The 21,413-nt window shown below is 38.3% G+C and overlaps 2 protein-coding genes and 1 long non-coding RNA gene across 5 annotated transcripts; all 3 read right to left on the bottom strand.

Annotated features, from left to right (window-relative positions):
- Positions 1-973: 973 nt before the first annotated feature.
- Positions 974-3,380, bottom strand: LOC131777866 (failed axon connections homolog). The gene is made up of 2 exons (XM_059094223.2): positions 2,940-3,380; positions 974-2,683 (listed from the first exon to the last, which is right to left on the bottom strand). The coding sequence occupies exons 1-2, from the start codon at positions 3,281-3,283 to the stop codon at positions 2,242-2,244; spliced, it is 786 nt and encodes a 261-aa protein (XP_058950206.2). The 5' UTR covers positions 3,284-3,380; the 3' UTR covers positions 974-2,241.
- Positions 3,381-7,765: 4,385 nt separating this feature from the next.
- Positions 7,766-18,266, bottom strand: LOC131777860 (uncharacterized). Of its 3 annotated transcripts, XM_059094215.2 has the most exons (5): positions 18,205-18,266; positions 17,711-17,788; positions 10,460-11,675; positions 9,470-9,712; positions 7,766-8,701 (listed from the first exon to the last, which is right to left on the bottom strand). In XM_059094215.2, exons 3-5 carry the CDS (start codon positions 11,495-11,497, stop codon positions 8,504-8,506), a joined length of 1,479 nt encoding a protein of 492 aa, XP_058950198.2. In that variant the 5' UTR covers positions 11,498-11,675; positions 17,711-17,788; positions 18,205-18,266; the 3' UTR covers positions 7,766-8,503. The 3 variants fall into 3 exon arrangements, with proteins under 3 accessions (XP_058950198.2, XP_066023368.1, XP_058950199.2); XM_066167271.1 differs by lacking the exons at positions 17,711-17,788; positions 18,205-18,266 and adding an exon at positions 14,826-14,886; XM_059094216.2 differs by lacking the exons at positions 17,711-17,788; positions 18,205-18,266 and adding an exon at positions 14,794-14,874.
- A 1,153-nt stretch (positions 18,267-19,419) lies between these two features.
- Positions 19,420-21,199, bottom strand: LOC136281216 (uncharacterized). Its single transcript, XR_010717605.1, has 4 exons — positions 21,042-21,199; positions 20,786-20,850; positions 20,264-20,356; positions 19,420-19,812 (listed from the first exon to the last, which is right to left on the bottom strand). It is a non-coding gene; the product is annotated as an uncharacterized lncRNA (long non-coding RNA).
- Positions 21,200-21,413: the final 214 nt, after the last annotated feature.

Below are 21,413 nucleotides of genomic sequence, written 5' to 3'. Positions count from 1 at the left end.
TATTTTCAGGATGTCTCATTTTATTATAACTAGTTCTGCCTTTAACGGAATTTTTGTTTGATAACGTAAATGTAAAATATTTTACAAGGAAGCCATTTCAGTGTAACTCTCACTGTGAGGCGGCTTGACTGCGCTTTGTTTTCTTTTGAAAGAAAATAAAGATTTGTTTATCTGTGAGTTCTGTTCGCCTATGAATCTCGGCATGTATATAATAAATAAGTTGTTTCACGGTTAGTTCGCTTGTACGATTTTTATTCACTCTATGTGAATAAAAACCGTACGCGCTCACCAACCGTGCAATAACCTATAAATACGCCTAAACATTTTGCAAGTTGCAAACTCGTTTACGCAACTTGTGAATAAAAATCGTACGCGCTCACCAACCTTGAAGTAACCTATAAATACGCGTAAACATTTTTCGAGTTGCATATTATTCTTCGAGCCCAGAACGGGCGAGGAAACCATGAGCAATGATTAAACCATTGAATTAGGGCTCTCTTATTCCATTATTATTTCAGTTTGAAGCCTTTTTTTTAAATTTTATTTTAGTTTTTTTTTTTATCAAATTAAGTTTAGAAACACGACATCCTACGACCTTATCTGTGCATCGTGTGGAGTACGCGAAAGACGAAAACAACACGAACGAAACCATTTAAGCGATATTTCAGTGACCAGCAAAAAATCCGCCACGCTTAAAAGTTCGTTACTTTGACGGTCAAGCCCAAAAAACGGTAAAAAAATAATAAATGTTTGTATCGTTCACGGTATGGCCATTTTGTTGCGCCGTATTCAGTCAAGTTTTATCCTGTTCTACAGGGTAATACCGTGGCATATTCTGCGCGTTTTCATGGCCTTCTTTGGAATAATGACAGCAGTGAAACAATAAATAGCAAATAATTTCTTTACTGGCCAGGATACTCAGTTTCGGCGCTACACTCATCCTTATTTGAATCTTTTATTCAAACCTCTCTAAAACGGTTACCGAAGATAAATACTGATTGATTTAATGAATGACTAACTAATTAAATAAATGAACGAGTACATAAATGATACATTATTAATAATTAAATTAGAGTGGCTTGATATTTTCCTATAACTAACAATACTTCAACTTATCAATATTTCAAAAATGAATTTTCTTTTTTTCCTACGAGAAAGACATCAATAAATTGTTCAACTATTGCAAAGGCCTTAACTGTTACCGACATCACCACAACGCACAATAACCTTCTAGAAAAAGCCTTGATTTTAGGTTAATGTGCCTGTAACTAAAGAAACGAACTGCTATTGCTAAGATTCTTCTTTCTTTGACTTTAAAAAATGTACATACTACTGGTTCAAAGCTAGTTAAATGTTTCTATAATTTCAGACGTATAGTACAAATAAAACATGAGATACTTCCAGTATTTAAAGTAATTATCATAACCACTTTATAAAAGTTCCTGAATGAATAAATTGATCAGTTATATTTACAACATTGAATGGTAATTAAATTAATCAAAACTAAGTAATTTGTATCTGGAAGTTGAGCTAATCAATAAGACATAACTTTTTCTGTGACTCTGAGTTTCACGCTTACGCAATCATTAGACCGAATTAGCAAAACACATCTGGAAACTCAAGGACAACAAGGGAAACGACAAAATAAGCTGGTCTATCATCTCTTTAGCACTGAAGCGCCTGCAACAATATTTCCAAACGATGCGACCTTTGCCTAACTGAAAAACTCCATACCATTAAAGCCGACAAAGCAAGTAACCTCCACAAAAGAACTGAATTAATTTCTAAATGCCGCCATGAGAACAAATACTTCCCAATGGACATTGACCTCAGATTACAATAGATCCACTAATTGACCAACCACTCTATATATTTAAACTAAGTGAGGTATACTCTTCATTAAAATCTGTCTGATGATCGCGTAAGCGTGAAACTCGGAGTCACAGAAAAAAATCATGTCTTATTGACTAGTTCAACCTTCAGATATACCACGCTCTGCAAACACATCGAGCACTATATCGCAAGGATAGGCTATAACCAAGATTTAAATAAGTATTTACAAATTTATAAACAGGTACTTACACGTTGATAACTTGTCTAAGATTTTAATCGGTAAAATCTGATGACGTCAATTGGAACTGCAGACCGTTAAGCTTTTCTCGAGAGAAATTTTTGGCAGTTTTTTTTTTCTTCCTTTCGTTATCTTCCCTTCAGTGGATGACATTTAGTCTGACAGAGCTCTTACCTAGATGTCGCATTTCTCGAGGTGATTTCATCCCAGTCTGGGTAATAGAGCTCTTTCATCCTCTGAGCATGCGTATGAAGGTTCTGTGCTTTTGTCTTGATAAGTTCGTCAAACGGACTTTCTGGAAGGTCCCAGGTGGATGCAGCAACGAAGGCAAACAGTGCTACATCTGCAAGGCAAGGTTTGTCTCCAAAGAGAAATTTCTTCTGGCCTAAAATTTCCGAGACTGCCTGTAAATCTCTCTGCGCGATTCCATACAGTTCTTGTTCCGAGTGTCGACCCATGCCATGTCCCCACAGATCCCGTTTGATTCTCTTCGTTATATGGCGAGCTATTAGGTGTTTAAGGGGGAAGACGAGATGGCCAAACTTTTTCGTGAACACCCTCCTTCGATATTCTGCTCCAAATGCAGACAGCCAACGGCAGTAAACAAGAGCCCTGTTAAAGGATTGGAAAAGTGGAAATTTTAAGGAGATTGAACCACCACATGATTCTTATGTTTGTAACGGCTCTTAAGAACAAGTCATTATTTATTGGCTGGGGTGGGGTGGGGAAAATTTTTCCTTTTTTTAAGTAAAGGCGCCAGCTACTTTGCATAGTAGAGTTCGTTATAGCGCAGTGCTAGAACACGGGAGGGCACAAAACCGAAGATCTCTGGTTCAAATCTTCATGGGAACTAACTGAGAATACTTACCAATAAGTGTTTTCCTCTAGCATGGTCCGAACACTATGAGAGATGGCTTTTTCCGTGCTGTTCAAATGAGAATCAATGTCCACTTTAAATTCCCTTTTCAGGAACTGGATACAAAAATTGGAATCAGCGATTTCTTGCCCATTAAACTCAATCCACGGCATTTTTCCCTTCTTAGAAAACTTCAAGCGATAGTCATTCTGGTACGGGATCTTTGTCATACGAAGGAAAGTTTCCAACTTCAGACAAGGCGGTGAACCACTAACTGATAACTCTGTCGGAGCAAATTGGTGTAGGATAAGTGCTCCACGCTTGGCGGATTTCTTATTCTTTTTCAATATTTGCATCGTTCAAGTGTTTCTTCAAGCGGTCTGAGGCGTTTTTCGGACCTGAGTGGTTTAAACTTTGATTCAACTGGAGCTGTTGAAGTGCTCTAGTTGGGGTTTATATAGCGCTTTAGACGTAATGACATAATTTATAAAAACCGGAATAACCCGATAACGGCTTGTAAACGGAAAAATAATGCGGAATGCCAGTTCCGGAGCAAACTAACATCCTGGGTTGAGACAATAAACCCTGCTGATACAATTGGTTTTCTAATCTACCAAAAATAAATCAACAGACGTTTTTGAACTGACAAAGTGTGTTATTTAACGCTACGTATAAGCAAATATCAGAGCAGATAAACATAACGATTGTCACTGAACCCTGTGTGTGACCCACATTTTAGAGTGGCGTCATATTTCGTTCGCCTCGTACAACCGTAAACAGCTAATTAAAGGTTCCGGTATTTCCCTACTAGCCAAAGGTCATTGAGTGCCAATAATAACGATGCTGGTTTAAATGCAAATCGATTTCATGTCGAGATTGGTTGACGCTGTCATTAGCGCAAACTTAAAAACAACTTGTTCAGACAAATCCTTTAATATTGACTAAAAATTATTATGCGTCAGCCTTATTTGATTCTACATAGTTCTTGTTTTTTTGTGTAACAGTTTACGAGACTGAAAATGAAAATTTTGAATTTGCCATTCCCAAGTAATTCTGACGCAACTTCCGCCTGGCAAAAAAAAGAAGCCAATTCCTCAACATGAAAATAAAAACAACTGGTATAATAACGCTGAGATGCGCTTTTCAGGAAACGGCGGGGCGATTTGTTTCAGAGCGTAAAATCTCCTTCAACTTGAGAGAAGACGCGAGAAATAGTGACTTGGGATAAAAAGTGGATGGCACTTGGTGGTAATAATAAACCAGAGCGGAAAAATTGTGCTAAAAGCTTAAATGGAACATTAAAAATGAACTGCAGATTGGAGAATCTAGGATCAAGTAATAGATCTTTTGGTAACTAAGTTCTATGTGAAACAATTAATAATTTGACGCTGATAATTGATACTTTAATTTATGTTGCTAATCAAATAAAAAAGAAAAGCGTTTGAATAGACCTCCCTGATTTCCGCTCGACACGCTACTTTCAGCATTACGTGATATTTGCACATTTTCATAACCTCGATATCTAGCTAAGAACTTGCTGGATTTTATCTTTTACCTTAATTAAGGAAGCATATTACAATATCGATACAGCAAACACCGTCAAAATACTTTCAGTAGATATTGCCCATGGTTTCGTGGCAAAAATATTAATATTTCGCTTCGGAACGATCGGAAGCCGTATGTTGTCGAAAGTCGCTTACCAGATGGTCGGAGGCCTTTATAGTCACTGAAACGTCAATATATATTTTCTCGCCAAATTTGGTTGCGTAACCGATGCATTAAAGAAACTGTTATTCCTTTTGTCTCGGGAGTGGGATACGAACATGCGAACGTCTTTACGCCCTAAAAATTAAATACCCAACGAGTGAGGGCTGTCAATTTTTCATAGACATATTTACAAAGAGTATGCATAAGAGTCAGTGCGTTTATTGTATTTTCAGTCGTTTGCTTGCTGTATTTTGAGCCTTTCAGAGTTTATGTAATTTTTCTGTCAGTTTTTCATAAACATATTTACAAAGAATATGCACGAGTTAGGTCGTTTACTGCATTATTAGTTGTTTTGCTTGTTGTATTTGAAGCCTTTCAGAGTTTCTGTAATTTTGCTTGCGAGACATAATAAAGAGGGTCGCACACGGCTCAAGTTGAAACACCCCAACTATGCATGCTTCTTACATGATAAATGTTTTATATTCGTTTGAGCGGGGTGGCGAATTAGGATATAAAGAGTGAGTTTCGTTTTTGCGATTCATTGAAGTCTCGTTTGCTAAGAAGAATAAATTGATAGTTCATACCGTTGAATGAAAAGAACGGATATGAATGAGACTGGTTCAAAATTGGCGAGGAATAATCTTGCCACGTTCAAAGGAAGTTCTACGGAACTTGAAAAGCTATAGCTCTAACGCTTCAGATTCGTCATTTCCACCCGTCAAATTGGCCTTCTCCCGGTTGTTTAAGAATCTCTTCACGTCAGCTCATTTACATTGTAAACTCAGTTGATAAAACCAATTAAATTATCTCGTGATACCCCCCTACTGGCGCAGCATTATGGTTTATTTAGAAACTTACTTCCTTTTACGACAGTTTTGTCTCGTTTGTGTTTAATCACACTGTACAGAATTATACCAAGTTTTATTTCGTTCACGTTGAAAATGGTTAGCTCGACCTTGCGACGAGCTAACGCCTTCACTAGTACTTTCAAGATCTCATTTGTAATTCTCTTTACTGTCTGCCATTCAATCCTTGTACGCGTGTGATATTGTGTTAGAGATTATATCTAACACTCTTGTATAGTCTTCATTGCCTCTGTAAATAGCTCAAACAACTTGTTAGCTCGGGTTTTAACGCATTATCTATAGGAAGATAGAGTGTCGGTTTCTAGCTAATAAAGATGGCAGTTAGCAAGCTGTCAATATTTGATCAACGTCACCATTCCTCGCTTCACTTGTGCATCACTCTGAGTTACGTAAACATTTCCCGCATACTAAGTATGTACCTTCAGTTTGTTTACTCTTTCCAAAATAACTTTCTACCTAAAAATGTTCATACTTTTCCCTTGGCTCAGCAAAAATTACTTCCGTACCATACACCATCCAAATCCGGTTAATTTTGGAAGAAGCCAATTTCTCAACGTGAAAATAAAAAACACTGAGCTGAAATAAAGACGCTGAGATGAGCTTTTTTATGAAACGGCGGAGCGATTTCTTTCAGAGCGTAAAATCTCCTTTAACTTGAGAGAAGACGCTACAAATAGTGACTTAGGATAATTCTGAAGATTGCAGATTGGAGAATCTAGGATCAAATGATAGAGCTCTTGGTAACTAAGTTCTAAAGCAATTAGTAATTTGGCGCTGATAATTGATACCTTAATTTCTCTAGCTCATCAGATCAAAAAACAGCGTTTGAATAGACCTCCCCGATTTCCGCTCGACACGCTACTTTCTGCATTACGTGATGTTTGAACAATTTTACAACCTCGATATTCTAGCTAGCAACTTGCTGGATTTTAACTTTTACCTTAGAAAGCATATTACAGTATCGATACACTAAACACCATTAAAATACCCATGTTTCATAGAAAAAATATTAACTTTACATTCCGGAACGGTCGGAAGCCATATGTTGTCGAAAGTCGCTCACCTGGAGGTCGGAAGCCTTCATAGTCGCTGAAACGCTTTTGTATATTTTCGTGCCAAATTTAATAACATTACCGATGCATTAAAGAAACTGTGATTCTTTTTGTCACAGGAGTGGGACAAGGACCGACTATGTAAGGCATTAGCTTCTGAAATTACTTTGAAATTTCAAGTTGCAATTTCGAGTCACGTATTTCAAAGTTGTTCGAACAACTGATAAGGTCGTAGCGGATTAATAGAGATAGTTATTTTGAGAAATCTTGCTTCCAATATGAGTTTACTCCAAGGTCATCCTTAACCGTCAAGTCGCGATTGTGGCATCGTTAAACATCAGTTAAAAATCAGTCATTATTTCTCGCTCGGTTGAGTGGTTGGACGTCAATGACTAGTTCAATGAATTCATCATGGGTTACGTAACCTATTGTGTGGGATGTTGCATGGTATGTCGTTCATTGCGGACCGTTGCCTCCATTCATATTCATTCGCGTCATACGAAAGTATTTGCGCCCTCAAAATTAAATACCCATCATAGACATATCAACAAAGCGTATGTATATTCATTCACGTTAAAAATGGTTAGCTCGACTAGTACTTCCAAGATCTCATTAGTAATTCTCTTTACTGTCTGCCAATTAATTCTTTTGATATTGGTTGGGAAAGTTTGGTATCAGATCAACAAATAATCTCCTAATTAATTGATTTGTGTGTATATATATATATATATATATACACACAAACATATATTCTTCTGTCGGCAGTTGCAAGTTTTGGTGTTTTTGTGCTGGTGTTATCTGCGGTCTCATGGATGTGTTTGAATGAATTTAAATGGATCCTTTTTAATGTCATTCATACAGCCGTAATTGATTTTGATTATGTTACGATTTAATATTTTTCTAGATTGCGGTCTTTCGGGAAGTGCTTGTCTACTTGGTCGAGGAGTACGATTTTGCTGAGTGGGGGGTTGTACCAGAGTGTGTTGTTCCGTTCTTTTTTTTCGCCAAACGGAAAAACAGACAACGGAACAACATACTCTGGTACAACCCCCCAATCAGCGAAAACGTCAGCACCAATACAAAAAGCGCATTTCTTAAAAAGTGGGAAAAGTGAAGCTGATAGAGAAACGTAGCCAGCGCAGCCGACTGTTTTTTTTTTTAATTTTATTTATTTATTTATTTTTTACAATAAAAGATATTCAATTATCCCATATCGCAAGATGTTTGTATTCGATGTGCACGTTATTTCTACTCTTTTAGTGTAGGTAAATAACGATATTATTTATTCTCATCACTTGTCCACTTGACATTGTCTTCATGGTGTAAGGAGAAATTCTATTTTGGTCAGTCATGGAAAGTTAAAGGTTTTTATAACGTTGAAACGTTAAAGCTGAAGTCGTATTTGCTAACTTTTGATATAATACTGGCCAAAATACATGATGACGGGATTCCTTTTCGTTATTCATTTTTTTTAGAGGAACTTATACTTTCTTTGTGGTTTGGTGTTTTCCCTTAACGTAACTTTTCCTCTTCCAGTACGAAATAACAACTTGGTACTCCACAAACGGAAAAAAGCCGGCGAATTAGTGGTAATGAAGATCATTAGAGAGACGAAGTATTTAAGTGAGGTGTAACAGGAAATGCCTAAGTTAAAAGGTGTCACGAAACGTAGAATCCTTCTTTGGCACGTACGAGATCCTTCAAATTGAAAGGGATCTTGAAAAATAAATAAAGCAGATAAGCACTCGAATTAAAACTCGTCCAAAAATTAAAGGGAATTACAAAGGATTGTTTTCGGCGAAATCAAAGTAGCGTGCTGTCAGCCGAATTCAGTTTCTTGCGAAATTGACATGCTCCAAGGGTGGAGCAACATATTCCGTTTACCTCGTAAGTGGGGCAAGGTGAGTCTAAATTTATATTATGACCACTGCTGTTTAAATAACCGTTTATTTCACTGTGAAAAGTACGTTCTGACTTCCTTGGAGTCAATAAGTTGGCCCGCAGCCATGTTTGGGCATGCGCTGGAAGGACTGTTCGTTTGGAAGCACCAGGCAAGACTCTCTATCTGTTCTTCCCAGCCGCTTTCCCATTCCCTTTCATCTTCAAAGTTTGTTTTAGGATCAGGGGCTTTTGTTAAATTACTCTTTCCCTAAAGAAAAAAAACAACAACAAGTCCTAAGAGGTTTGAACTCATCGCTTACCCAGCTAATAGACGTCGCCAGACAGATAAAGCTGGAAATCAGCTGAATGATAAAACGTATAGCCAGACGAAATTTTACGCTTGTTACATTGTCCTTTCTTGTTCTTCAGGTACCAGCCATGGGTAGGTGGGTGGGGGGGGGAGGGGTGGTAGGGGGTTGATTATGTCACGACAAAACTTACCTGATTTCTCAACAGGTTTCTTTAATATTCTGATGATCCCTCTGATTGGCAGTTAATTTTCAATAGGAACCGCTATAATACTCCCATTGAACCATGCGATCCACAAAAATCCTTTTCCGCCCCCCCCCGCCCCCCCCCATCAACCCCGTCCCCCCTTCGCCTGCCCTCAGGCAATGGTCGTTTATCAAAGTTTGATGCGACAAATTGCGACAATTGCGAAGATGACTCAAAACTAGTTAGCGATAAGAATAAGTTGAGATAAGCATCCCATATTACTTGATGAAAATAACAAATCACCTGCAAACTAAACCGAAAAACGAAGCAAGCCAGGTTGACTATCGAAGACTCCGCAAGAAGCCCACGAGGCGGTCAGCCAAAGAGACGCAGCTCGCTGAACAGAGTCCGGCGAGCGAAAGACCTATCAAAAGCGTCTCTCGTAGTTTGTAACTATCTGAACGTAATAGATAGCTTCAAAAAATTGAAGAAACTTCAAGTATCGACGGAATAGTCCTCTCCGAGAATTTTGCTTACTTACCGCTTTGAATGTTCCGTTATCTCCAACGTTTCCCAAAAAGTGTAGTTCCATGTGTGGGTTGAAAAAAGACGCCAAAGTCGCCACACTTGACTCTGCATGAAGAAAATGTCCGCATTTGGCAAGGAGTAAGATATCAATGAGAACCTGGGACCCACTTTCAATTGCATCGATGCCGTTTACTTGACCGTTGATTGGTCTAGTAGACTGGTACTCGGCTGCTCTCACAGCTGCGGTGTATACAACCTGAATTGTAAAAGAATGTAACCAGGCTTTAGTATTACAAGGTTTAATAGTGACTCATCTATCTCTGCAGAAACTTGCTTTTTTGATTGCGCGTAACAGCGGAATAGAGTGGAATAGCTGTTCCGAGTGAGCAAAGTATTGGTATGCACAAGGTATCCTATATAATTTTGTCGCGCTCTAAAAAAATAATATAAGAGAAACAAAAAAAAGAAAGAAAATGAATAAAGGAGAAAAGAAAGAAGGAAGGAAGGGAAAAAAGGAAAGAAAGAAAGAGAGAGGGAATTTAGGAAGGACCGAAAGAAAGAAAAAAAAGAAAGAGAAAGAAAGGAATTTAAGGGGGAAGGAAGGAGGGAAGGAGAGAAAACAAAAGGAAAGAGGGAAAAAGAGAAAGGGAGAAGGAAAGGAAAAGGAAAGAAAGCGGGAAAGAGATCGAAAGGGAAGGAAAGAAAGCGAGGATCAATATCAGCAACTGCCCACTTACCCCTCCCCTAACCCAACATTAACCCTAACTTGTTATCAATAGACTGTTGTTGGGTTAGGGGAGGGGCAGGTGGGTAGTTTCCCAGATACTGATATTGATCCGTAAGCGATACAAAAACCAATACTCCTCACTCCAATTTGACTTAGAAATAAGTAAACGGTGAATTTTTCCATATCACGCTAATATATAGATGGCGTCAAACCAAACTACAATTTATCATCGGTGATTTACAATTGAACCATCATATCAGAAAGTAACAACCATACCTTTTCCTTTTCAAAATATTCTACAAATCGGTGAACTATCTCATTATTGTCACTGGCCAAGAATATTTTCTTAGGCTGTTCAAGGGTTTTGAATACTGCTTCTGCATCTTGAATCCACTTCTCCATTGCAGGCAATTTCTTTTCTTCCATCTCTAGCATGTGGTCGGTTCCGCGCACGTGGACACCTAGCATGTTATATCCGTTCATGTTTTCCATGTAAAACTGGTTTACACGAGACTGAATACTTTCCTGAGGTCGAACGTATTCGCCTATAAGACCATAGACCCATTTCCTTAATTCTGCTGTTATAACGGCACCTTCCTCGTAACCAGGCAAACTTTGACGTTTTCTAAATCCAACCTCTAATAGAGAACTTCTCAAGATTCCATTACTTTGAGACTTCTTTTCTTGATTGAAATAAGGTAACTTAGCAGATTCCTGTACGAGGACGTTTCCTGCGATAATTCCTCCTAAACAAAGAACCTTCTTGGCGTTTAGCTCAGCTCCAGTGTTTAAAGGCTCGAAATAAGCTGACCAGGAATTTTCCTGAGGATCCTTTGCACAGCACGACTGACAGTTCTTCCAGTGAATGGTCACCTTATCTATTCCCAACATGCGACAGTACGACACATGATCTAAGGTGGCCAAAAGCAAGGCAGCAAATCCAACCTCTAAACACTCTAAGACTGTTGGCTCCGAAACGCAGACAGAAGTATCCAAAGATGAGTCTCTTTGTTTGCCTTCACGGACTGCGGCAAAGAATCCTCCTTGGAGTTCTTTAAGAACTAAGTTCGTCACATTAACTTTCAAAGGTCTGTTCAAGTTATTCTCTATACCTAAATGGCTTTTTCCTTCCGTCATTGGTGTACTCTCCTCTGTTATTTGGTGCTCATTAGAAAAAGCACGTAGTTTACAATGTGATAGAAATTTCCAACAAATGTCCTCAGTAACTTGGGCTGATTTTAAATATAGCAAAAGTGCAACACCCACGAGCATTACGACGGAACAATCCATCAAACGAGATAGTTTAAAGCACATATTGAGGATGGCTAGCCGTCACACGCAGATGAGATTATTCCCTAGAGTCAGTTAGATAGATAAGTTCAGTGATTTTCAGAAATCGGGTGAACAGTCTTCGATAAGTCTTTCCTCAACGGCTACAATTCTTTTGCGGCAGCCAGTTTCTCAGTGTTCTCGTTTGACGTTAGTTTCTTGTCTAAAGCGGAAAAGAAAGCAAAAAAGGAAACAGAATTATTTAAACATCAAATAATAACTAGCAATGGGTTATATTTTAAAACCAGGTAAAACAATTCGAAAAAAAAATTATACAGAAAAGGTTTAAAGCCGGTAGTGGTTGTAATAAATCGTTAACCCGGATCGACCGAATGGGCTTCTCCTATAAAGGATCGTTCTGTTTGACAGTGCATGCATCCAAGGGTAGGGTCCGGAGGGTTCGGACAACACTAACTGCCCCATACCTACCCCCATTAGACCTGAAGGTTTTTTTACCACTTGTCTGAAACAAAATTCTCTTAGCAAAAGGATCGCATGTTAAAGATAACCGACGGCTAACAGGTCACTTTTTCGGAATACCGTCTAAATGCCTCGGGTAAGACATTGAAACAGACACAAGGTGTTTCGTATGCCTCTTGGTGCCTTTTTTCGCCGGGAAAACCTTCGTAAATGCTGCTTCACGAGTCATCCGCTGTAAACGCACATTTTGATCATGTGACCTTCACGTCACACGTATGTACATTAAGCAAAGTAAATATGGTGGATAGTACTTCGAGTGAAAGCAGTTCTATTTCGGGGTCTGATTATTTGGATTTTGAAGCCTCGATGGAAGGTGAGCATAATAAAAGGGTTTATGAATCTGTTTTTGGAATCAGGCCTTGGATATTTGAACCGCCAGGACAAACGTAACCTAAAACATAGCGCGAGAGTCAGAAGAGTATCGAGAGCCCGTGCACCGCGGCCGCCTCAAGTAAGAAACCGAGAATAGTGAGTGCATTTACGATTGTAAGTAAAGTATCTGAAAATCAGTCGCTTATTAAATTTAGGAGCGATCAAGTAAAGAAAACCAAATGTGCAGACTCTTGAATACCATGGGAGCGAAGTGTTTTTATGCCACACGCACTCGCCTTCCGAAGCTAAGGTTTCACTGACTGAAAATATAAACATGCACGCTTGTAGAGGTTGTTATAACGTCGTAAAGAAAAGAAAAACTTGTATCTTCGATTGAATTGGATGGATTATACACGTTTACACGCGATTGAATCGGTTTTAAGTTTTCCTGTGTTAAATTTGACAAACGATTGAAGATTTCTCGGCTTTTACTTTAAAACACGATGCAGCAATAAAGTAGCATTCGCACATGTAGAATTGTAAATAAAGTAAAGTAGTCTTAAGTTTGAGTTATCTCTCACGTCTGTGACAGTTACAGAGCTGATAACTGTCCCTTTTGGTGAAACCAGTCATACAAGTTGAGCTCTATATTTCTTCTATTCAACATCGTGAAAAAAAAAAATGGCTACTTTACTGTTTTTTTTTTATCACAAGGTGTCAGTGTGAAAACTGCCAATCAGTGTGGAGGGGAAAGAAAACATCTTTTGCCAAGAAGTAGATGTGGTTAAAAATAAAAATTTGTAGGACGTTACAGTGGAACAGTTGCAGGCAGAAGCCAGATGTATTGTTCAGCATCCAGGTTTTGAGGCGGTGCATATTTAAGCTAACTGCGACATCAGAAGTCTTACTAGAAGTCATACGACCGCCTGCCATTTGATAAAGTGACGTTCAATTTATGTAACTTAGCTTGTTCCTAGCTTGTTAGGTATTTCTTAACGGTATGTAAATAAGAGTGATTGATTAAACGAATGCCGAAATATGATCGCGACTGAAGAAAAATTTCATCAACGAAACATTTTTAGTCGAAAGGGCAACTCACAATATCCAAGCAAGTGAACAGTTGTTCAAAACAGAGCGTATTCAGCCGCCTGCGAAAGCTTTTGAGTCTTTCCTACAGTTGTATTCGATATGCCAGGATGTCCACTCTGTTTCACACGTTTAATTACTGGGATACCTGTGGTAGCCCAGTCATAAAATGCCTTTGTTTTTTTGTCGTCTTTTTTTTTTTTTTTTTTTTTCCTCCGCCACAAAATGGAAAAATTGCGCAATAGTACCCAGAGGTCATTGGGCCCTCAACACCATGACAACTAACTGTGATCCAATGTGATCCAATGAGGGTGAAGATGTTCACATGCTGATCACGTGTTATCTTGATGATGATTGACGTTGTCATGCACAGACAGGTCCGGGTCACATGACGAGCACGAGATTTTCTTTTGTCGGTCGTTTTGTATTTCAACGTGTTTGGATTACGATCACCTGAAGCGTTATAGCGCAAACGCTCGAAATACTTACAGACGCATACACAAGTCGTATTGTTCGCGGCCAGTCCACACTAAAAGTTGTTATTGAGCAGTAATTTTGGACCGGATTGAGTCGCGAACTGTGTATCCGTTGTAGTTTCCGGTGATTTCTGCCGTTTTAAGCTTGCTTTACCATCACTGTTATTCACATCATCTACTTTTATTACGTTGGTAAAATCTGTACAGACATCACACAAACCAACTCGCGCACAAAATAAGAAGAGTATATTGAAGGCTTGAAATTATATTACGATCGATTTTCATCAAGAAATGGGCCAGGAATTTTCCACAATAGTGCAAATAATCGTGAAGGCTGATCGAGGAAAAGCGATTGCGTGACGCTCGGTAAGCTGTAAGATGACATGTTATTATTTACCAGACGTAAAAACTCTTCAGATTCTCAGTCTGCATTTTGTACCCACTCTGCAGTCTCCAGTCTATATTTTGTATCCGGTCTGCTGTCTGCATTTTGCACTAACAGGTATCTGTGGCACCAATACAGTTTATTTTTGGTTACATTTATTCGCACAACACACATAATCTACCACAAAATACCTGTGTGTAAGGTAATTCGACATTTTCGTTCTTTTCCACGTTAATACTCTTCTTTCCTTTTGTAAGAATGTAGACCACAAGTAATCCACCCACCCTACAAAAAATAACTCTTGCATGCATAGCATGCCTATGTTTTGAAATAGGTGTATGCCCTTAGCCAGACTTGAGCTCACTATTTCAGTATACTAATCCGACACCCGTAGTATCACTACACTTGATTCCAAGGATCCAGTACCATCCAGGTATCCCAGTTACCCTGCTCACAGGGTCTAGTTAACACTTCATAAGCGTAGTAACTTAATAAACACAAGCTAATATCCTCGGCTTCAATTACTGGTTAGGATCGTTTACCTTGCGTAGAACGAAATAGAAAATTTCGCTACCTGTCATGAGATCATCCGAGTGAATGTAACACCACAGCAAAAATACGCACTTTGCATATCGTATGTGCAGAGTACACTGTCGACCGTCGCTTATTTGGTGGCTTAAATATCGATTTGCGACCCCAGCTGACCTTTTATGTCTACGCAAAAGAGTCATTACCTCGGTCCATCCACACACACACACACACACACACAATACAGTTCCCGGCGCCACATTGAATTAGTAATCGCGCACACACGACAACGAGGCTGGGGTTGACCAGGCGGTTTTTTAAAACAGCTGATCTGCTGACATTTCACGTTCTAATGCACTTTTCAATGCGATTTCTCCCTTCAAAATGGATCTTTAATACAATGATATGGAAATTTCGTCATTAGATGACATCCAGAAACTCGAAGCAAAAGATCTCAGGGAGATTTTAAAATCTAGTTCAAAATCGACGGGCGGAATTAGAGCCGACTTAGTGTCGAAAGTTTATGCTTTGCTGATGTAACACGTCCTTCCATCGAGTAGTGGAGAAAACCGAGTACTTCTTACAGATACCCAGGACCTAGAACAAGACCAGAGCGACCTCAAATACGAAGCAACTATGGTAAGGATTTCAGCCCTTGGATGGTCGAGCGATCTCCGTAATTTAACAGAGATGAATTTCATTCAGCTTAACGATTACCCCTTTGTTTCACAAGAATATCGCCACATCGTGTGGAGAGGAACGCATTACAGGAAGTACCACAGAAACTGTTCAGTGTGGCTTAGAAAGCGAGGCAAAGGCTGTAGCCCTCTAGGTAGAGGAGATTTGTTATTGCTGCTGTTGTTGATGTGGTATTTGTTGTTGTACCATATTCTTCAGTTAAAGTTCTTCCCATTTTGTTTACCAAGATGTATTTTAGATTGCCGTTTGATTACAAGATTACCCGTGAATAAAACTTAACGGTCATGAGAATTAGAGAAATGATCAATAACTAAAGAAGCTTTGATTGTTATACAAATTCTCCTTTCCAGAACCCTAAGAAATGTATAAAGAAAGTATAGAGAATATGCATACTGATTTTAGGGTGTAGAGGGTTAACCTTTTAACTCCCATGAGCGACCAAGACAGAATTTCTCCTTACAATACCAAAACAATATCAAGCAGACAAGTTGTGAGAATGAAGAAAAATATCAGTTAGGAGATTATAAGATGATCCAATACCAAATTCTCCAAACTAACATCACAAGAACTGTATGCGAGATATTAAGGAGAATTACAAATGAGATCTTGGGAGTTAAAGAGTTTTAATGTAAACGAACGACTAGAAAAAGGTTCGTGTGTTTACTTTTTAGCCAAAATCCACAAACCTAACAACCCAGGTCGACCCGTCGTCTCTACCTGGAGAACTTATTTTCTGTTTTTTAGACGAAATTATGGCTCCTATCGTCAAAACTTCACCATCATACATTAAAGACTGAGTCAACACGCACTTGAAATTTTTCACGACTCCAATTTAATATTCCTGGTCAAGACAAGTTTTTTTTCACTAAGGATTTGACATCTTTTTATGCTGTCATTCCCAATGACGAAGGTCTCCTGGCCCTCAAACAATTTTTTTAATCAACGCACTGTTATGGAACCTAGCTCTGAAACGTTACTCCTCCTAGCCAAACTAGTGTTAATACTCATTTGCTTTTCATTCGGTGGCAACTACTATAAACACACACACACAACCCACAATTCCTCCATTCGCTCTGACAAAGGACTAACGCTCGAAACGTCAGCTTTGAAACTCTTTACAGTGGCCAATTTACGTAATCAACTCAGCTGATAACTCCAAATTACCCGGTTCTCTTGCAAATCGTTTTTTTTAAATTGAATTTGAATACAATATCAAAATACGTATATGGGAATGGACAGAAGGGCTCCTGATAAGATGCAACAAATGTATCGAACAAATACATCAAGTAAATATACTTATGCTAATAAATATATTTAACAAATATCTCTAACAAATATATAGAACAATTTGATAATAAGGACCGGGTCGCACTAAGGCAAATTCAAATATTTTAATTGTTTTCGTAAATGAAAAGATTCGCAAAAAATTCACAATTCCTAAATTTTGGTGGCAGTTGCATCACTCTTATATCCTTTGACCAAAACTTCACTGATTGACTCATACGTCATTCTCAAACCCATCTCGTTCTCCGGCAAGATGAAAAAACATCTCGCACGAATAACTACGCAAGAAAGGATCTTTTCAATTTCGTACGAAACTTTTGCGTTTTGTTCGCTGCTTGCTCTAATGTGCTGGCGTTGATACTTGCGATAGAAGGATAATTTCTCGTTGAAGCCATCTGTTTTCCAAATTGCTCCGAATAACCGGAACCCAAGGTACGAGTCTGAGACATTCCAAAAAAAAGTTTTTCTCGTTTCCATCGAAAGAAAAAGGGTCAGATGCTGACCATTCCTGTCATCGCGCTTCAAATAAGACAGCGAAATTAAGTCTTTTTTTTCCACTGAAATTTTATCCCAACATGTCTTGCGTAGCATGACAGCTAAATGGTGTGGGAAAAAAAATGATAATTTGTTTTGACATCTCTTTCCCCAACCCTTCCGGTTTTGTTTGTGTTGTGGCTTCGATTCTAATTCCGCACTGAAAGGTGACCTCAGGTAAAATATGAAGTCTGTGAATGAACTTTCAAAGCTCTTGCTTACTGCTTAAATTAGAGTCTTATACAGATTAGATATCTCGCTCTGTAAGGCTCGTCATCAAGTTACAATTTACCATACACTTCTGGGGCGCAATAATCTTAAGATTCTGACGATGCCAAAGTTCTATACTGACTCTTTAATAGCTTGTGAGTTTTTATTACTGGATAAAATATTTACCGCCAAACGAATACTTACAGACAAACTTCCCACAGAATATGGAATCCAACTGTTGATAATCGCGTGCTCACAGCCTAATAGAGGGGGCATCAGGGCCTATTAGAAACCGCAAAACCGTAGAAAAAAATCATTTAAAACCGAAAAACCGAAAAAAAATTCGATCAAAACCGAAATCCGCATGCGAAACTGTCAAAACCGAAACATTTTTCAAATCCCAGTTATTAATAGAAGCGTGAACCCCTAAGGGATACTTACGATATTTCAATTGGCTTGCACAAAAACCGAAAAAACCGATCCAAAATATAGCCAAAACTGCAAAACCGAAAATCCCCATGCCCCCCTCCTATAACTACGTCTAAAACACACTGCTGAAATTAAATGATCATGCTTGACTTTAACAAGTTATATTTCGTTTTGATTTCATGCTAGATTTCAATGCTAGAAGATCCCATGCTTGAGCGATTTATTTGCCTTTGCAATCAAATATAATACTATGATTTAGCAATCCTTACCTTTCAAAGACTTAGTCAAAGTCACAATTTCTTTAAGGTGAGGCAGTTTACGAATAACAGAATGTGGGCATCGCAAACAGCCACCTAGTATTATCTTTTTAAAGATGATTTCAAAGCAAACATAACCTGGCGCTTTGTTCAGCAATGTTTGGATCAATATCAGTATCTGGGCAACTGCCCACCTACCGATGCTGATATTGATCCAATGTTTCGTATTTTATCATTGATTTCACCACTTCTCACTTTATTGATTAACAAAGGAAAAGTCAAATGATAAAAATTTGAATAGATACTGACTTCGAAACATTTTAGACTTTCGAAATATCTTCTTTTGTTTTTTTTATGTAGCGTAACTCCGACGCACGACCGGATTTGTCTATGACAGAAACCAAATAAACACGATGTCTCTAACAAAGATATTCCCTTCCAATCAGGAGTGATTTTCCTTACTGGCATATTCTCTTTAAAAAATGATAACACTGCGAGAGGTCGAGCGTAACTTCAAATGACGTGTTACACATTACGAGCCCAACTCTGCAGGAAATTCATTTTTGCTATCAGTCTTTTAAGTTAAATATAATCAAAGAAATAGATTGAAAAATGTTATACAGTCTTTTCAGTGGTCAATATATCACGGTTACCACTACACGCTTCAAGAACGTTTATTGGCAACTGAGTCGACCGAAAAATAAAAGTTCATTGCCTTTTCTTAAGTAAATATTTTGCAACTGTTTCTCAAAGCTGGCACTATTCTGGCGAAAACATGGAGCGTCTTTGCTTTACAGCCCTAATTAAGTATCAATAGGTTTGTTAATTGAAAGTGATGATGGTTGGCAGTAACTTTTGGGCAAGCTCGGTGCAGCTGTGGTTCTTTCATAACCCAGCTGGGGCAAAAAGGTGATCAATATACCAATTGACAAAAGGAAGATAAGAATATATTGTTATTAAGAATTGTTTCTCACGGTATAGACATGTTTACTGTATACTGCACGCACTTAAAATGCAAATAAATTCTGCAAAATTTTTGCAATAACACATCCACACAAGTGATGAAAATTATAGGGACATTCTTACGCAAAAAAACGCTAGAAAGATAAACAAAGAAAGCTAAAAGTGCTAACGAACTGGCATTTGGAACAACTCAACCTCCCTTGAAATTGCCGTGTCCACGTGGGCCGGGTACAACAATAACAGAAACAATCTCTCCAGCGTCGAAAGAGAGTTTATTTCATACTAACGTTTTACAGTAACATGAAACAATAAGATGAAGGCGAATTTTACGTCAGGCCTTCTTTCTCTGCTGTTACGTTGATGTCAAAGTCCAAGGAACCCTGAATACTTAGGCATTTACGTGATAAATACACCAACTAATAAACAACTTCTCGGTAAAAGTGAGTTAACCTCCAAACCAATAATTGTAAAATTGTTCGAGATCAGTAAGATATTGAGATGTCTCCAGATCTTCATCAGGATGGTGGTAATGTCCGTACCCTGTACCATAATTGAAAGATTTCTTCACAGGCTTGTTATTAAAGCGGGAATCCTGATGATTGACAGCGACCTCTCCACTCTTCAATCCGTTGTCTTTTTCTGACTGAACCTGTGCAACTGTTTTTGAGGGAAACGAAATTGTTCTCTCGTGTGGTTGATACGCTCGATATGATTTTCAATCACGCGTGGTCATGCAGGTAGTGGAGACAAATAAAATATTTTAACATGACTTAGGTTCAGGAAATGTCAGAGCATGCTTCGACTCAGCGTCTTACGTCCCAAAGCCCACCTTGGAATTTGTCATTGACTGTCATAAACTGTATATATCATTTTTACTGGGCTCAATTAGAGATGGCTTTATACAGAAATCTTACTGAAGATAAAAACAGGAGAGGATATTACTTAGTTAATCGAGAACACAATTTCAACTATCTTCAATGCATTACGAAACTAGAGGTAAACTCTCTGTCAATAGCGTTCCTTTTTGGAGTTCAGAAACTGGGTTCATTTATTAAATTTGAAATGTAAATTTATTATTCAATACAAACCAAAGAAGATAAACGTGTACCGTGTTCTTTGAATGGTCCGCCACAAATGAACGGGAAACTGGAAAGGAAGACGCAGAGCCATAAAGAGTAACTCGTTACCATTTTCTTTCAGCCTGCTTGAGAAAAACAAGAACAGCAGGAGAAAATTATAACATGTGAGATAAATGATGAAGTTCAGGCTCTTTATTTTCTCTACGAAAAAGAAAACATGTCCTGAATCTGCTTAAAATATATCAGTCATTCGTTTGATACGGTCCTTTTAGCTTAACAAACAAAAACAACAACAACAAAAACAAACAGACCATAAAAGACAAGGGCAACTTACGCATATAGTCTCATCATGCATGATATTGTATAGAAAATAATACCGATTAAGGAAAACCGGGGAACTACAATTGTAGTACAACATTGCTAGGTTCCAAGAGATTGCAACTACGAATTTAAAGTAAGAATTTACCACTCGGAACGATGGAGGACACTTTCGTCAAAATTTGAAATCTGCTGACTTAAATATACTGACGAAATATATTCAGTCAACGTACCTCCTCGAAGTCTTGTCAAAGTGTGTCCAAGCTTTACCTTTTTCTTATTTATCCTGAATGAGTTTCTAATCACATAGCATATGGGAAAAAGCCTTGTGTTGGTTATTAAGAAGAGTTTAAACTACCACTTTAATATGATTTCTCGCTGAGCTTTCCTGCTGTTAAATGGTCCATGTACATTAATTCATGTTAATGGATGCTTCGGAGCGGTATATTTACCGACCTGAAAATAATTTAACAGCGAAATTTCTTTTACCTCAAGGCCACTTAATAGCTTTCAACCCCTCGTCACTTTTGTGGATGACTGCTTGTTACTTTTAGAGAGGTTGGTGATCACAGTAATATTCCACTTCGGCTATCATCAGTATCCCCCAGGGCTCCAGGATCAAGTCATTCCTGAAACGACATTTGCCGACTTAAAACTTTAATCCAACTGTTTATCTCATTTAAACTATAGACTATCAACATATACATAGTTATAAAAACATTAAAGCAGATTTTTCCAGGAGCGCCTGACACAGGTCGCACAAATCGGCGACTTTTCGTGCAAACAGAGTTGCCAATTTTTTTTTTTCTGCTCGTTATGGTCAAAGCATGGATCATGAAACCGCTTCTAAATAACAACTTC

This window comes from Pocillopora verrucosa, chromosome 5 (genome assembly GCF_036669915.1).
Source record: "Pocillopora verrucosa isolate sample1 chromosome 5, ASM3666991v2, whole genome shotgun sequence".
Lineage (NCBI taxonomy): Eukaryota > Metazoa > Cnidaria > Anthozoa > Scleractinia > Pocilloporidae > Pocillopora > Pocillopora verrucosa.
Note: the sequence above shows the minus strand (reverse complement) of the source record. Positions and strands in the feature narration are given on the sequence as shown.

What these genes read in the sequence shown, in the direction of transcription:
- LOC131777866 (XM_059094223.2), bottom strand. Translation starts at nt 3,283, where the DNA reads ATGCAAATATTGAAAAAGAATAAGAAATCCGCCAAGCGTGGAGCACTT. An exon ending in CTAGAGGAAAACACTTATTG is followed by an intron (nt 2,684 to 2,939) that starts GTAAGTATTCTC and finishes ATCCTTTAACAG; the next exon opens with GGCTCTTGTTTACTGCCGTT.
- LOC131777860 (XM_059094215.2), bottom strand. Translation starts at nt 11,497, where the DNA reads ATGTGCTTTAAACTATCTCGTTTGATGGATTGTTCCGTCGTAATGCTC. An exon ending in AATATTTTGAAAAGGAAAAG is followed by an intron (nt 9,713 to 10,459) that starts GTATGGTTGTTA and finishes TTTACAATTCAG; the next exon opens with GTTGTATACACCGCAGCTGT. An exon ending in ATAACGGAACATTCAAAGCG is followed by an intron (nt 8,702 to 9,469) that starts GTAAGTAAGCAA and finishes TTTTTTCTTTAG; the next exon opens with GGAAAGAGTAATTTAACAAA.